General features: G+C 39.8%; 1 protein-coding gene across 3 annotated transcripts; it reads left to right on the forward strand.

Annotated features, from left to right (window-relative positions):
* The first annotated feature begins 1,159 nt into the window (after positions 1 to 1,159).
* LOC131232657 (membrane-anchored ubiquitin-fold protein 3-like) lies at positions 1,160 to 14,204 on the forward strand. 3 transcript variants are annotated; one of them, XR_009164903.1, is made up of 4 exons: positions 1,160 to 1,925; positions 12,670 to 12,840; positions 13,254 to 13,519; positions 13,731 to 14,204. XR_009164903.1 is itself a non-coding variant. In XM_058229062.1 (4 exons), exons 2-4 carry the CDS (start codon positions 1,796 to 1,798, stop codon positions 13,304 to 13,306), a joined length of 354 nt encoding a protein of 117 aa, XP_058085045.1. In that variant the 5' UTR covers positions 1,160 to 1,463; positions 1,678 to 1,795; the 3' UTR covers positions 13,307 to 13,729. The 3 variants fall into 3 exon arrangements, 2 of the variants coding, with proteins under 2 accessions (XP_058085045.1, XP_058085035.1); XM_058229062.1 differs by lacking the exon at positions 13,731 to 14,204 and having other exon boundaries at positions 1,160 to 1,463; positions 1,678 to 1,925; positions 13,254 to 13,729; XM_058229052.1 differs by lacking the exon at positions 13,731 to 14,204 and having other exon boundaries at positions 13,254 to 13,729.
* Positions 14,205 to 14,625: the final 421 nt, after the last annotated feature.

Here is a 14,625-nt window from a genome sequence, read left to right on the forward strand (position 1 = left end):
CACAAACATCACAGTGGGGCCCCTAAAGGTTTCTAATGGTTGACGCTCATTCAACACTGTTTCCTGTAATGTGGTACACTTGAGATTTGGATATACCTCATTTTTCGTCTCATATCATAAAATGACGTGAAAAAATATATGGACGGCAAGGATGAAAACCATGCATCATGGTGGGGCCTACAGACCATCAACCATTCGCCATTGGCTGGTGCCGGGGGTACCCAATCCTTTTCCGTGAGAGGAGGGGTATTTTCGTTCTCAAATTCGCTGTCCGTACGAGCAGGTCTAAGTTCTTGTTTCATAAAAACAGCTGGATAAAAGGTAGGGTCCGCAGTCCCAAATTTCTCTTGTTCCTTTCACGTTTGAAATAATATAAAGATGTCCCATGTTTACGTGAGCCGGTGAGTCGTATTATAATGCAACTCATTGCAAATGATATGCATTGGACACATGGACAGCCTGACTGTCTATCCGAGCCATCCATCAGGTGGGACCCACTATTTATGGGCCATCATGAAAAGATAACACAAATCAGACAACCCTATTGTCTAAAGAGCAGCCTGCGAAATGGACGCTTCGAGATCAAAAGAAGAGCCCGATGTGACCAGTACCTTTCAACACCACTTAATCTGATGGTTAGGATTCTCCAATTGGATTGTTCTTTGAATCATGGCCAATCAAAGGTGGGCCCCTTTGAATGGGTGAATCAGATTGATGATTAGATCGGTCATGTGTACAAATCGCCTTCATCCGGCCGTCCACCTATTAAGATAGACGGCAAATGAGTTGCATCAGAGGCCTCATCCATATCATGGCTACTTTTTTCATATTTTATTATAACTTGGTTCATCTCCTTAAAAAACTGGGTTAGCTTGTCCACCAAAATGACCAAAATACCCTTCAACTTTCCTAAACCAAGCTGTGAAATAATATCTTGGCATTGTCTTTTGCAATAATCAGGGGGTAACCCATCAGCCACTCAAAAACGTTTACATTACTTACACCCTCTCTTTTGATAATACACCCATATTTAGTGATATTATTACTTGGTAGTACCTTCTAGTTACCAAAAGTAGAGAAAAGGGTGTATGTGTCAAAATGACAGGGTGTAAGTGTCAATCCCAGAGTGAAAAAAACGAAGTCCGTTATAAAGGTGCCATCTGGAAGTTAGGCTCTCCAGCATCCATGTTGAGAGCTATAAATTTATCAACCTTTTGCTTTTGAGTAACAATCTTGTCTGAGGAACGTCTTTTGGAGGGATTTCTGTAGATCTATTGTCATTTCTGATGAGTTACTGGATTTGGAATGGAGAAATCTGATCTGGGTCTTGTTGGGTTTTCTTTTTAAGGATCGAAATCCATCATTAGATGGGTTTGGAGTTAGGATCTTGTTTGGAAGAGGGGCTTTCTTTGAGATTTCTCTCACTTCTGTGCTGATTTTGGTTGACTGAGAAGAATCTTCAGGTTAGATATAAATTTTGGTGGGTCTTGTTTGGAAGGCGTTTTTTTTTTTTTTTTTCAAAATCTCGTCGAGAATAAGCATTTTCGGATCGGATCTTGTGATTTTTCGTGCTGAATTCTGGTGTTCAAGGTTTGAGAATTACAATATTCGATCTGGGTTTTTGTTGGATTCCTTTTTAATGATGAAATTCATAGAGAATTTCCATCTTTAATGAAGATATTGTCAGAAAGAGGCGGTGTATGGACGGTTTCTGTGGAATTTTAGCAGAATTCAATAGTTTCTGTGGCACGCGTTATGCGAATTGGACGTGGGTTTGCTCTATAAGGTTCTTTAAATGGCTGGAGAGGAATTGATCGAGCTTAAATTCAGGCTTTTCGACGGTACTGATATTGGGCCAAACAAGTATGATCCTGCGACCACCATTGGATCTCTCAAAGAAGTCATCATAAATCGATGGCCACAAGGTAAGGTTGGAGAATTTATTTTTTATTTTTTTCCGAAACACCGCTAATCTTGATAATATGATTTTGTTCTTTCGGCTTTCTGATTTTTTATTGCCTTTTGATTTCTTTCTCATTTCCTTCTGATGATAATTTTACGATTTGAATTAAGAGAGGACATATATGATCAACCCAAGGAGTGTTGTCAGGTGCCAAGGATATGCAGTGGGGCCCATGGTTTGGTGATCCATACCTGATCGGATTGGGGCTTGTCATGGATGCCCATGGTGTGATTGAAGGAAAATAATACAGCAACTGCCCATAATCCAGGGGAAAATGGCCAAAGATTGGATGGCTAGCATCATCCAATCTGGGAGATTTTTGGGGCCACTTGGGACCCATCAAATCAATGGGTTGGATCACCGAACTGTGGGATCCACTTATAGGGAATCAGAGCTGAGGATAATCTACATATCATACAAATCCTCTGAATCAACTGCAGGATAATTTGAAATCTAGTCTCTAAGTTCTTTTGTGGTTATCACCTGATCAGTTTATGTTTTAGCTTGATTACATGAGAATCTTATATTTTGGGATTTCATGATTTGCTGGGAAGATTTTGATGTTTTGTCATCGGTCTTCCCTGTTTGGTTGGTTGATTTGTTGTCATTTGCACGTTTCGTGGATATGTTTAGTTGGGTTGTAATAATCCTTGCCTAGTTTGCGCAAGGATTTAAAAAGCAGTTTCGGAGTGCGACTCTCCTTGTACTAATACCATTACAAGTCACCCCAACTTGTCCTTTTCAGTCCTGTATTTGATGTAGGACGGCCTAATCCAACCTTAAATGAGCATGGTATTTGAAAGGGGCAGATTCATGCAATCTTAAAAAACAAATAAATATCAGCCTACTTTATACATCATAAACACAAGAAAGAAATAAGGTTAATATAGCATTGATTAGGGCCATCCATCACAAACACGAAGTATTGAATCTTAAAATCTGAATTTAGTTGAATCCGGCGAAAGATAGAACTTTCGTCTTGCAATTGGTCCGTCTAATGATCCAAGTGGATTTTCTAATCCAGAAAAATAGGAATTTCCTGGATTAGGAAATCTAGAAAATTCAGAAAAAAAAAATGGTGGTTCTTCAAATTTAGATTTGAGTGATGGGTTTTATGGGGGGATGAAAATCTTTTGAAATCTAATGATTCAGATAAAAAGAAACAAGATTTGGCTTCTAGATCTAAAGATTTTAGGAGAAAAGGAAGAGAATGAGGGTTAAAGAAAAGAATACCTTGAGAAAAGAGAGAAGGAGAAAGAAGTAGAGGATGAGAAATTGTTTACCTGGGCCTCACGCCTTCTTCCAATCACTGGAAGTCGAAGACGAAATCGTTAGAGGCAAAAAAACTCTTTTTTTTTTTTTTTTCATAAACATAACATAATATGCTATGGGTTTAGGGCAACCCTTATAAATTCGTAATTACATGAAATTACCAAAATACCCCTACTAAAAAAAAGTTTTTTTTTAAAAAAGAAATTCGCACAAAATTGTGCATAAACTGTCTCAAAACTTAATTAATTCAAATGTTCATAAACAAAATATAAATTTAAGATGCCTGATGGGCCCCGATGATAGTGCCGTGAAGGTGGTGTAATGAAGGTCGGCCGTGATGATCCAATGGTCCGATCACACCATCCTCGCGATCCAATGGTTCAAATGTCTCCTCTAAGCAACTTACACATGTCACGAACACATGTGTAAGGTCTTCAACCTCTAGAGATCCGACCCGTATCCGTCATCTAATCACATTGACACGGGTAAATGGCCTGATGTCCGCATCAACTCCCCTCGGCTAAGAAGATCTCGACTCCGGCGAGATAAAACTCTCGTGCTTTTCTAACAAATCTGGATCTAGTCGCTGCAACTCTGCTTCCGTCAACCATGTACAGCTAGATGATGGTCTGTTCTTCCACTTCACTAAGTACCTTTGAAATCCACTGTCTCGAGTAGAAACAATTTGCTCATCCACAATTCGTTCAATTTCTTTTCTTATCTCAGGTATAGTAGGCATAGGTGGTGTAGGTTGGGAAGAAAATTTAGAAATTGGCCAATGGTTTGGAACAAAATTAGGGTCTATGGGATGGCTTAAACAAGGCATTAGATCCTCCACATTGAATGTTGAACTAATCCCCATGCGAGGTGGAAGATCTATCACATACGCATTGGACCCAATCTTTTTCAGAATCTTAAATGGTCCAGCATTGCGTGCTTGTAACTTTTTAACGGTACCTTGTGGGAACCGTTCTGGCCTCATCCTAACCATTATATAATCACCCTCATTAAATTCTTGAATTCTACGATGTAAGTCAGCTGAAATTTTGTATTGTTCATTACTAGCATTTATTCGCCTCCTAATCTCTGCATACAACTCATGAATGTGATGGGAAAATGCATCGGCTGACTCTGAGGTCCTCTGGGTGACTGACATAGGTAACAAATCTATGGGTAGTCTAAGTTTATAACCATTGACAATCTCGAATGGGCTCATACCCTTAGACCTATTAACTGAACTGTTATATGCAAACTCGGCGACTGGCAGGACTAAGTCCCAAGTTTTAATGTGGTCACCCACCAAATATCGTAGTACATTTTCGAGACTTCGATTCACAACCTCAGTTTGGCCATCAGTTTGAGTATGGTAGGCAGACGAGAACTGGAGTCTCGTACCCATCATATGCCATAATGTCTTCCAAAAATAACTAGTAAACCGGACATCCCTGTCAGACACTATGGTCTTAGGTAAACCATGTAATCGAACCACCCCTTCAAAGAAGATCTTAGCTCTGTTGGACGCATCTGAGGTTTTAGAACAAGGGATAAAGTGGGCCATTTTTTAGAAACAGTCCACAACCACAAAAATGGAATCGTGCTTTTTAATTGTCTTGGGAAGTCCAAGCACAAAATTCATACTGATGTCTTGCCACGGTGCATGTGGCACTAGCAATGGCGTGTACAATCCAGTATTCTGCTTCTTCTGTTTTGCCAGTTGACATGTTCGACATTGCCCTAAGATTTTGGATACGTCTCGCTTGAGACTTGGCCAATAAAATTGATCCTTCACTAGGGCAATGGTCTTATCTCGACCAAAATGGCCAGCAATACCTCCAGCATGAAGCTCCCAAATAAGGAAATCCTGGAGAATAGTGCGGGGAATACAAAGTCGGTCTCCTTTGAAAAGGAAACCATCTTTCAGCATGAACTCACCCGAACTATGCTGGGCACCTAAGAGTGACACGTATGTTCCCCCAAAATCTGGACATATGGGATACTCATCTTTCAATTGCTCAAACCCGACAACTTCTACACTCAAGGAGTTGAGCAATGTTACTCTCCTACTAAGGGCATCGGCTGGTTTGTTCTTGATCCCGGCTTTATGTTTCTGGACAAATGAATATTCCTGAAGAAACGCTGCCCACTTGACATGCCTTGGGTTAAGCTTCTTTCGGGAATTCAAATACCTCAAAGCCTCGTGATCAGAAAACAAGACAAATTCTTGCGATAAAAGATAATGACGCCAATGACGTAGCGACTGCACAACCGCATAAAATTCTTTGCCATAGGTGGAATACTTTTGTTTTGCTTCTTTAGCTTCTCACTGAAATAGACAACTAGATGACCCTCTTAGCTTAGTACTCCTCCTATACCTACCCCTGACGCATCACACGCTACTTCAAAGACTTGAGAAAAATCTGGAAGACGCGTGACGGGAGCCTCTATCATCTTACCTTTAATATCTTTGAATGTCTTAGCTGCGGCCTTAGACCATATGAACTCTCCCTTTTTAATGCAATCAGTAATGGGAGCCATAATAGTGCTAAACCCTCAAATGAACCGACGATAAAATGTGGCTAAGCCATGAAAGCTTCTTACTTCATGTATGTTCCGCGGTTCAGGCCAGTCAACTATGGCCTTGACTTTTTCTGGATCTGCTCGTATCCCTACAGACGACACTATGAACCCTAAGAAGAGAACCCTATCAGATAAGAACGAACATTTCTTAAGGTTCGCACATAATCTCTCCGCCCTCAGGACACTGCAAACCTGCCTCAAGTGGTTGAGATGCAGCTCTTTAGTGGTACTATATGTGAGTATGTCATCAAAATAAACCACTAAGAACTTCCTCATAAAGGGTCTCAAAACCTGGGTCATCACACGCATAAAAGTACTGGGTGCATTAGTCAAGCCAAATGGCATGACCAACCACTCGTACGACCCATCCTTCATCTTGAAGGATGTCTACCACTCGTCTCCAGGGCGTATGCGTATCTGGTGATACCCGCTCTTGAGGTCTATCTTGGAAAAAATGATGGATCTGGCCATCATGTCTAATATATCATCAAGCCTTGGTATCGGAAATCGATACTTGATTGTGATCTTATTAATGGCCCTACTGTCCACACACATCCGCCAAGTACCATGGACTCATGCTCTCACGGATGAAACCTTTTTGCAGGAGCTCATTTACCTCAGGGACATCCAACATGCCATTGATTTCGTCCCTCAGGGAATACATCATTGTACTCCTCAAGAACCGAAGTCACCTCAGGGGGTAACTCTACATAAACCTCGGGTGTAACTTCCCTAGCCATTAGGGCGTACACTGTCGAATCATCCTCTGTCACTTTCTCAAACTCTTTTGTATTTATGATATGTAGAGACTTCGGAATAGATTTCCTCACATCCTTCCTTGACTCACTCGTTTTCACATCCCTAGCCTTGTCCGTGTGGCTCTTGGGTGGCAACGGATTAATCTTGATTTTCTTGCCCTCATGCGTGAATGTGTACACGTTCGAGCGACCAAAAATCGTGACATCTCTATCGTATAACCACGGCCTCCCTAGAATGATGTGACCCACATCCATAGGTAAAACATCACACCACAACATGTCTTTATATGAACCAATTTGGATGGGGACTAAACACTGCTGGGACACAGGCATAGAAGACGTGTCAACCCAAGAAACCTTGTAGGGTTGAGGGTGAGGGATGAGCTTCAAACTCAAACGAGTGACTGTGCTAGCTGAAACCACGTTGGTGCAACTACCACTATCCACGATGACTTTGCAATTTTTGTCACCGCTCTTGATAAACGTGTAGAAAATTGTGCTTCTGCGCCAATCATCACTCTCTTTAGCCTGCGCTAAAGCACATCTAACTACAGCTAGTGGTGCGGTCTCTGGTTCTTCTTCTGGTTCTTCTTCATAATCACTAGCACCTATCTCTGGGTGATATTCCTCAACTTCATAATCACCCATGTCATCCGCATTTTCATTTGACTCGTCTATGACTAAGGCTTTCCCGCGAGTCTTTGGCATGCACTGGTATGCGAAATGACCTGTACCTCCACACTCATAACATCTCAAGTGACTACCACTGTCAGGATTGGCACCAAGGACACCTTTGCCCTTATCATCCTTGGGCTTAGGCGGTGCACTAGCCTGCGCCCTAGGCTGATTTGCAATTTTAGGTTTAGTTCTCTGAAAACCAGATCTTACAGTAGAGTCTCGGGACTTAAAGCGCCTCGTGACAGGAGACCTTAGGTAAAGCTCTAACTCCTGTACAATTTGGTAAGCCTGATTCAAGTCACTCATTGTATGGGTCAAAAGCTCACGCTGCAGATCTATGCGAAGACCCACCTTGAAACGCACCAGCGTCACTAAGGGATCCTCCTGAATATCACACCGCATTATATACTCCTCAAATTTTGCGTTGTAATCTGCAACCGACATAGATCCTTGACGTAATGCTTGCCATTGATCTAGGAGCTTTTGACGGTAAGAGAGAGGAAGATATTTTTCCTTTAATAACTCCATCTCTACCCAATGTGCGACTGGGACACCTCCTAATCTCTCGATCCTACGCTCCGTATTTGTCCAAAACAATTTAGCTTGACCCACAAGTTTCATTTTCGCAAACCACACCTATCGGTTCTCAGACATCTCATACCATTCGAGATAATGGTCCATATCCGCTAACCAATTAAGGAATGCTTTTGGGTCAAGACGCCCATCAAAACTAGGAGTATCTACTTTAACACTCTTTAAGATCCTCTCATCGACATCATAACGGTCTTGATACTCGACAGCGGGCTGCGGATTTCGCGCCCCTCCACGTCCTACCCCTCGACCACGCGCTCCATGACCTCTACCACGATTTCCTACCCATTCCTCAACTACCCCCCCTATGTGAGACTGTTCATCCCCTCCAATGTCGGAGATTTCTCTTAGGGATGCTTCTATCTGATCCATACGGGTATTCGTGTTCCTAGATTGTGCCTCAATGGCGGCCAAACGTTGGTTGATCGTGTTCATCATCTCAGTCAACTGTTCCATATTGAATATCGGGCGTAGACCAAATCCTCTACCAGTCCGAGTGGGCATACGCAATAAGACTCAACTTAGGTTTCCTAAAACACAACTCTAAGAGATTGTTTTGACACAAGACTATGGACACCAACGATCATAACCTTAAGAATGATGCAAATGTGGAAAAATTCAGATCTAGGCCTTTTTTTTTTTTTTAATGCAAATCTGAAAATTTCAGATCTAGACTCTATATGCGATACATGAAACCCTAGAAAAAAATAAAATAAAAATCTAGACTCTTGATAACTCGATCTAAGACGACCCAATGCAAGAACCTAAGCTTTGATACCAAAAATTGATGTAGGACGGCCTAATCCAACCTTAAATGAGCATAGTATTTGAAAGGGGCAGATTCATGCAATCTTAAAAAACAAATAAATATCAGTCTGCTTTATACATCATAAGCACAAGAAAGAAATAAGGTTAATATAGCATTGATTAGGGCCATCCATCACAAACAAGAAGTATGGAATCTTAAAATCTGAATTTAGTTGGATCCGGCGAAAGATAGAACTTTCGTCTTACAATTGGTCCGTCTAACGATCCAAGTGGATTTTCTAATCCAGAAAAATAGGAATTTCCTGGATTGAGAAATCTGGAAAATTCAGAAAAAAAAATGGTGGTTCTTCAAATTTAGATTTGGGTGATGGGTTTTATGGGGGGATGAAAATCTTTTGAGATCTAATGATTTAGATAAAAAGAAACAAGATTTGGCTTCTAGATTTAAAGATTCTAGGAGAAAAGGAAGAGAATGGGGTTAAAGAAAAGAGTACCTTGAGAAAAGAGAGAAGGAGAAAGAAGTAGAGGATGAGAAATTGTTTACCTGGGCCTCATGCCCTCTTCCAATCACTGGAAGTCGAAGACAAAATCGTTAGAAGCAAAAAAGCTCTTTTTTTTTTTTCCATAAACATAATATAATATGCTATGGGTTTAGGGCAACCATTATAAATTCGTAATTACATGAAATTATCAAAATACCCCTACTAAAAAAAATTCAAAAAAAAAAAAGAAATTCGCACAAAATTGTGCATAAACTATCTCAAAACTTAATTAATTCAAATGTTTATAAACTAAATGTAAATTTAAGATGCCCGATGGGCCCCGATGATAGTGTCATGAAAGTGGTGTAATGAAGGTGGGCCGTGACGATCCAACGGTCCGATCACACCATCCTCGCGATTCAATGGTCCAAATGTCTCCTCTAAGCAACTTACACATGTCACGAACACATGTGTAAGGTCTTCAACCTCTAGAGATCTAACCCGTATCCGTCATTTAAATACATTGACACGGGTAACGCACGCCTCCTGCGTTGATATACTTTGAATGGCCTGGTGTCTGCATAAGTATTGGTCTGGTGATTCATTTCGTTGGGGACTGGAACTGATACTACTCGGAGGATACAGAGTCGTCGTGGATGATATGTAAAACCACGACACACATATAAATGTATTCCCATTCTTAGCACTCTGTATCTGTTTTCTGTAAATTCTCGACGATTGAATGATACGTCGAACTCTTAAATTCTTGTGATTCTGGATTTGTCTGTGTATCTTGTGCAAGTTTAATATCCCCCTTGCATGACTGTCTATTTTATTCTAATCAAAAATCAAATTCTAGGGTTTTTCTTCCCAATTTTTAGTGACGATCTGCCAAAATCAAGAATATACCTTGTGCCTGATTTTAGTGTGTGCCATGCCCTCCTCCGTGTCAGATTTGTGCTTGTGAAGAAGCACTTTCTCCTGCAAAATCCCAAAAGTTTTGAACTTAGAACGTTTTATGTTAAGTAAAACATTCCAAAATCAGGATTTTGTAGGAGAAGGACACTTTATAGACATGGATCTGATATGGAGGCACATGACACCCCAAAATTGGAATTAAGGCATTATCCCTATTTTGTGGGATTTCCTGCCCTAAATGACTCAAAATCATCATCATCATTGTCATATCTAGTTTTTGAAGTATTGGTGTTGCTACAAGTTTTGTTGGCCGATATGGTAACAATATCGATATCGCCGATAACCGGAAATGCTGGGAAACATTGGGGAAACATGGGGAAAATAGTAGAATTTTTCACTGAAACTTCAGGAGATGCTAAAATACATATATTTGTAGCATATTTGGGATTTTTATTTTTTTATTTTTTTTTATTTACAAAAGGAATGTATACATAATAAGTTTCCATTTAACAGGGGCATAAAAGCATGTGCTGTTGTAAGAAATTAGTCCAAGTATCCCATCCAACCATCGAACATTTCATCTAAACATCCATCGATATTTCAGAATATCGGCAACAAACGATATTTTGTCAAGAAATCGTCCACAACTGGAAAGGAAACAAAAGTCCATATTGCGATAACTAGGGCTGTACACCAGTCAAGCTAGCTCGAAAAGCTCACTCGACTCGGCTCGAGTAATATATTTTAATATTTTATATATATATATATATATATATATATATATATATATATATATATATATATGTAATATTAAATATATATAATATGTTTAACTTTTTTTTAAAAAAAAGTTAAAACTTAGAAGTTTTTACTAAAAAACCCTACCCGACCACGCTAGATTGAGTCGGGTTGGGGTTTGGGTCGGGGTGGGGGCTGGGTTGGGCACCGGGTTGAGTTGGGTGTGGGTTTGGGTCGGGCTAGGCGCTAGGTTGGCATATGAACAAACTCGACTCGACTCGAGGTAAGCTCGACTCGACTCGAACCACTAGCTCAACTCGAGATTGACTCGAAAGCTTTGACAAACAACCCAAGCTTCAATGTCGAGCTCGAGGGCGAGCTCGAGCTCGAGCTCGAACTCGAGTATAGCACGGACGAGTCAAGCCGAGCTTGGCCCAGCTCAACTCGACTTGGCTCGATTGACAGCCCTAGCGATAACAATAATATCACAATATTATTGATATTATCGTCGACAATTGGAATAATGCATACAACCATGCGCCCATAAAAATTTTTTTTAATAATAATAATGGATTTTTGGCGATATCAATACACTGGCGATATTATTGAAAAATCGCCGATACATTGGTGATACAAACGACACCTTGAATTTACACAATCAAAAATATTGGTGACACAAGCGACACCTAGAATTTACACAATAAAAAATATTAGTGACACTTAGCTGATATATAGAATTTCTGATACTACCAGTGTTATTGGTATCACTGAGCTGGAGATATGGATAATATTGGGGATACTCCGAACAATGGTCATATCCTTGTCCAAGCTTTCCCTAAATCATTCCAAAGAAAAAATCTACTTCGTTAATTAGGATAACCATCTAAACTGCATTCTTGGTGTTAATTTGCTATGCTGAGATTGTGTTGGTGGTGGCTTCCCAAATTCAAGTTATTATTGGTGGGTATTGAATTTGTAATTTTTAGTTTCTCCCTATACATTTCGAATACTTGCATCGGCTGAATTTCTCAATCTATTAAACTGCAAACCCCACTCCATTCACACCAAGGGACTAGCTCCCAAATTACAATTCAGATAATTTCAGTTTCAACTTAAAACGCATGGAATTGGAACTGAGGTTTTGTTTGTTGTAATTGATTAAAGTGAAGCCATTCCCATGTTGTTCATTTCTTCTATATTGAATTTGTTAAGAGTTTCACTGGAATACATCCGAATATTGCAATAAGATACTTTGGGACTCGAACTGCCGGATTTGTTTTTTATTTATTTTTCAATGAAAGGTCCTTGGCCTTTGAATATGTATAATCTTCAAATGATCTAACCGTTTATATGATGCTTCTCACTTTTGTATGGTGGATAGACAACAAATAAAAGCTATCAATTGGATTATTTCAACCCTTTGTGAATTTGGCTCTTTTGCGTTGAATATGGATGCCCACCACAGCCTCTATATATAATTGGAGGGTTGAAATATTCAATCTAAGAGTTTTTCAGGCAAACCCAATCCAAGGGGAGCCCTATCACATAAAGGGTTTGGAAAGTTTGTTTTTATTTGGAATACATCCAATGTATTCTAGCAAACCTCATTGGTTAATGGGAATTCAGTTCAAAATCCAAAACACATAATGAAATCTGCCACTACTGAATATGAGGAATTAATGCAAATTAGCTGTATCTTTTACAACTGGATATATCACATTCTATTTCAGAGTGCAAAAGCAATGAATGTTTGGTTCTTGACTTGGTTTTGTGGTGTCTGAAGCCTTACATACCCATGTTATTGCGGTTAAGCTTCCAAACATGTGTCAACTGTTTTTTGTTCCCTTATAAAAAATATAATCTTTTGTTAGACAAAGAAAATGTTTTTTGTTGTCTCTTACAAAAAAATATAATCTTTTGTCAGACAAAGAAAATGCTCCAAAAACAATAAACGACGTGAAGCTCATCAATGCGGGTAAAATACTGGAGAACAACAGGACCCTTGCCGAGTCAAGGGTGCCGGTCGGAGAGCTTCCCGGGGGAGTCATCACCATGCATGTTGTTCTTCGGCCTCCCTTATCGGACAAAAACAACGGTATTTTCAGGAGCCCACATTGTATTTCATGTTCCATTTCTGTTTTGTCAATATATACAATGTTCAGCTGAGTAAGACAGCATTTTCATTTTCATTTTTTCCCTTCTCGGCCAACAGCAGTGCAGTGGGGCCTACTCCCATGATTGGAACCTTTAAAAGGGAACCTTTGTGATTGAGTCCGCAATACTGACATGCCCCTTGTTTTAGCAATTCAATGCAACTATTATCTCGGCACTTTTATTAATAAATATTTTAGTTAAAACATATTTTGCACGATCACCCATTGAACTAATGTTACACGTGTGCATGCATGCGCACACATGACCCATGAATGCCAAATGCAGGATGTGGGTCTTGATCCAAAAATTCCAGTTCGTCTTCCCAAAACTAACATAAAACCGTCTTTGTCACAGATAAGGTGAAAACAGACTCCCCGAAGAGCAGATGTGCATGTTCTATTCTGTGACAGCGAGGAATGGTTTGACATTCTCGTCCACTCAAGTTCTCTGTCTTGTATATTTCAGTAGACTGGTAGTCGACCCCTTTGGGAGCCTTATCTTTTCCCCTGCACCGACTTGGAAAATTGGCCACAGTAAGCTTGGAGGTTGTCGGTTTCAACTGTATTTTCAGTCACGAGCTCGAAGGTCTCTTGCATAGAACTTGGTGTTTCATCTGAATGGTAATTCTCCATTTGGTTTTGGGTTCAATCTCCCACTCATCTTACGAAAAAAAAAATCAAAGAAGGAAAAGAGGAAAAAACAAATAGAACATTCGTGATGTGATTGGTCATTGGGATTTGTATAAATGGGATTCTGGTTTGAAGATCAGTAGCCAATTGCTTTGTTATTATCTTCTTATGATAGAATGTTTCCGCTCCATGGATATTGCAGGTTAATGTTAAGACAGCAAATGCATGTGTATGCTGCCATGATAGAGTCTCTTTGGGTGAGTAGTTCCAAACTCTGTTTGCACAATGATCTTCTGTGTGAATTTCATTTCCTCACTGAATCATAGGCAGATACTAGTTGGTTCCATGTAGGACGTGTTTGAACAGACCATATCATTGTGGCCCACTTTCCAAGTGTTTGGTTGGTCCACCAACAGTAGCTACCCTCCAAACTGTCCAAACTATTATATAGATCAAAACAGTAAATTTACTATACACACAGATGAGAAGGTATCAGGTCCAATCGGTTGGACTATAAGTTAGATAACTTTCAACCTTTCACATCCTTGTGATGTCCCAACTCATCCAATAGGTTGGCCCCATCATGAGGATCACCTTGACCAAAAATCAGCCACATCCACTCATTGAATGGACTGCACTTGTATTTTACTATTTATCAATGGATATAAATTCGTTTGCGGTTTAGCTTGTTGATCAAGTGCCTTTAATCTGATGCAGACATGGAATTTTCGGTTCGACCGGAAGTTGTAGTTTTGGCCCTTTAATTGCTATGATGTTTTGCACAGTTAATGTTATATTCGATTCAACCGAATGGTATGCGTGAGTGCGGGTTTTGTTTCTAATTGTATATAGAGTGTATAAATACAACTCATAATTCGGAATTAGGGTTAAGAAAAATAGAGTTAGCACGAGTTTAAGGGTTTTGAAGGGGGGAATTAGGGTTTTTAATCTGTAAGTTGTTCTATCTCTTGTAATTCTTTTGATATAGTTGATTGATTGTCTATTTGTGATGTAGTTTTTTCCCATAAGGGTTTTTCAGGTAGAATATCTGTGTTCTTTGAGGTTGCTTGGATTTTTTTTCTTTCTTTATCGCATTA

The sequence above is a fragment of the Magnolia sinica genome, chromosome 2 (assembly GCF_029962835.1).
Source record: "Magnolia sinica isolate HGM2019 chromosome 2, MsV1, whole genome shotgun sequence".
Taxonomy (NCBI): Eukaryota; Viridiplantae; Streptophyta; class Magnoliopsida; order Magnoliales; family Magnoliaceae; genus Magnolia; species Magnolia sinica.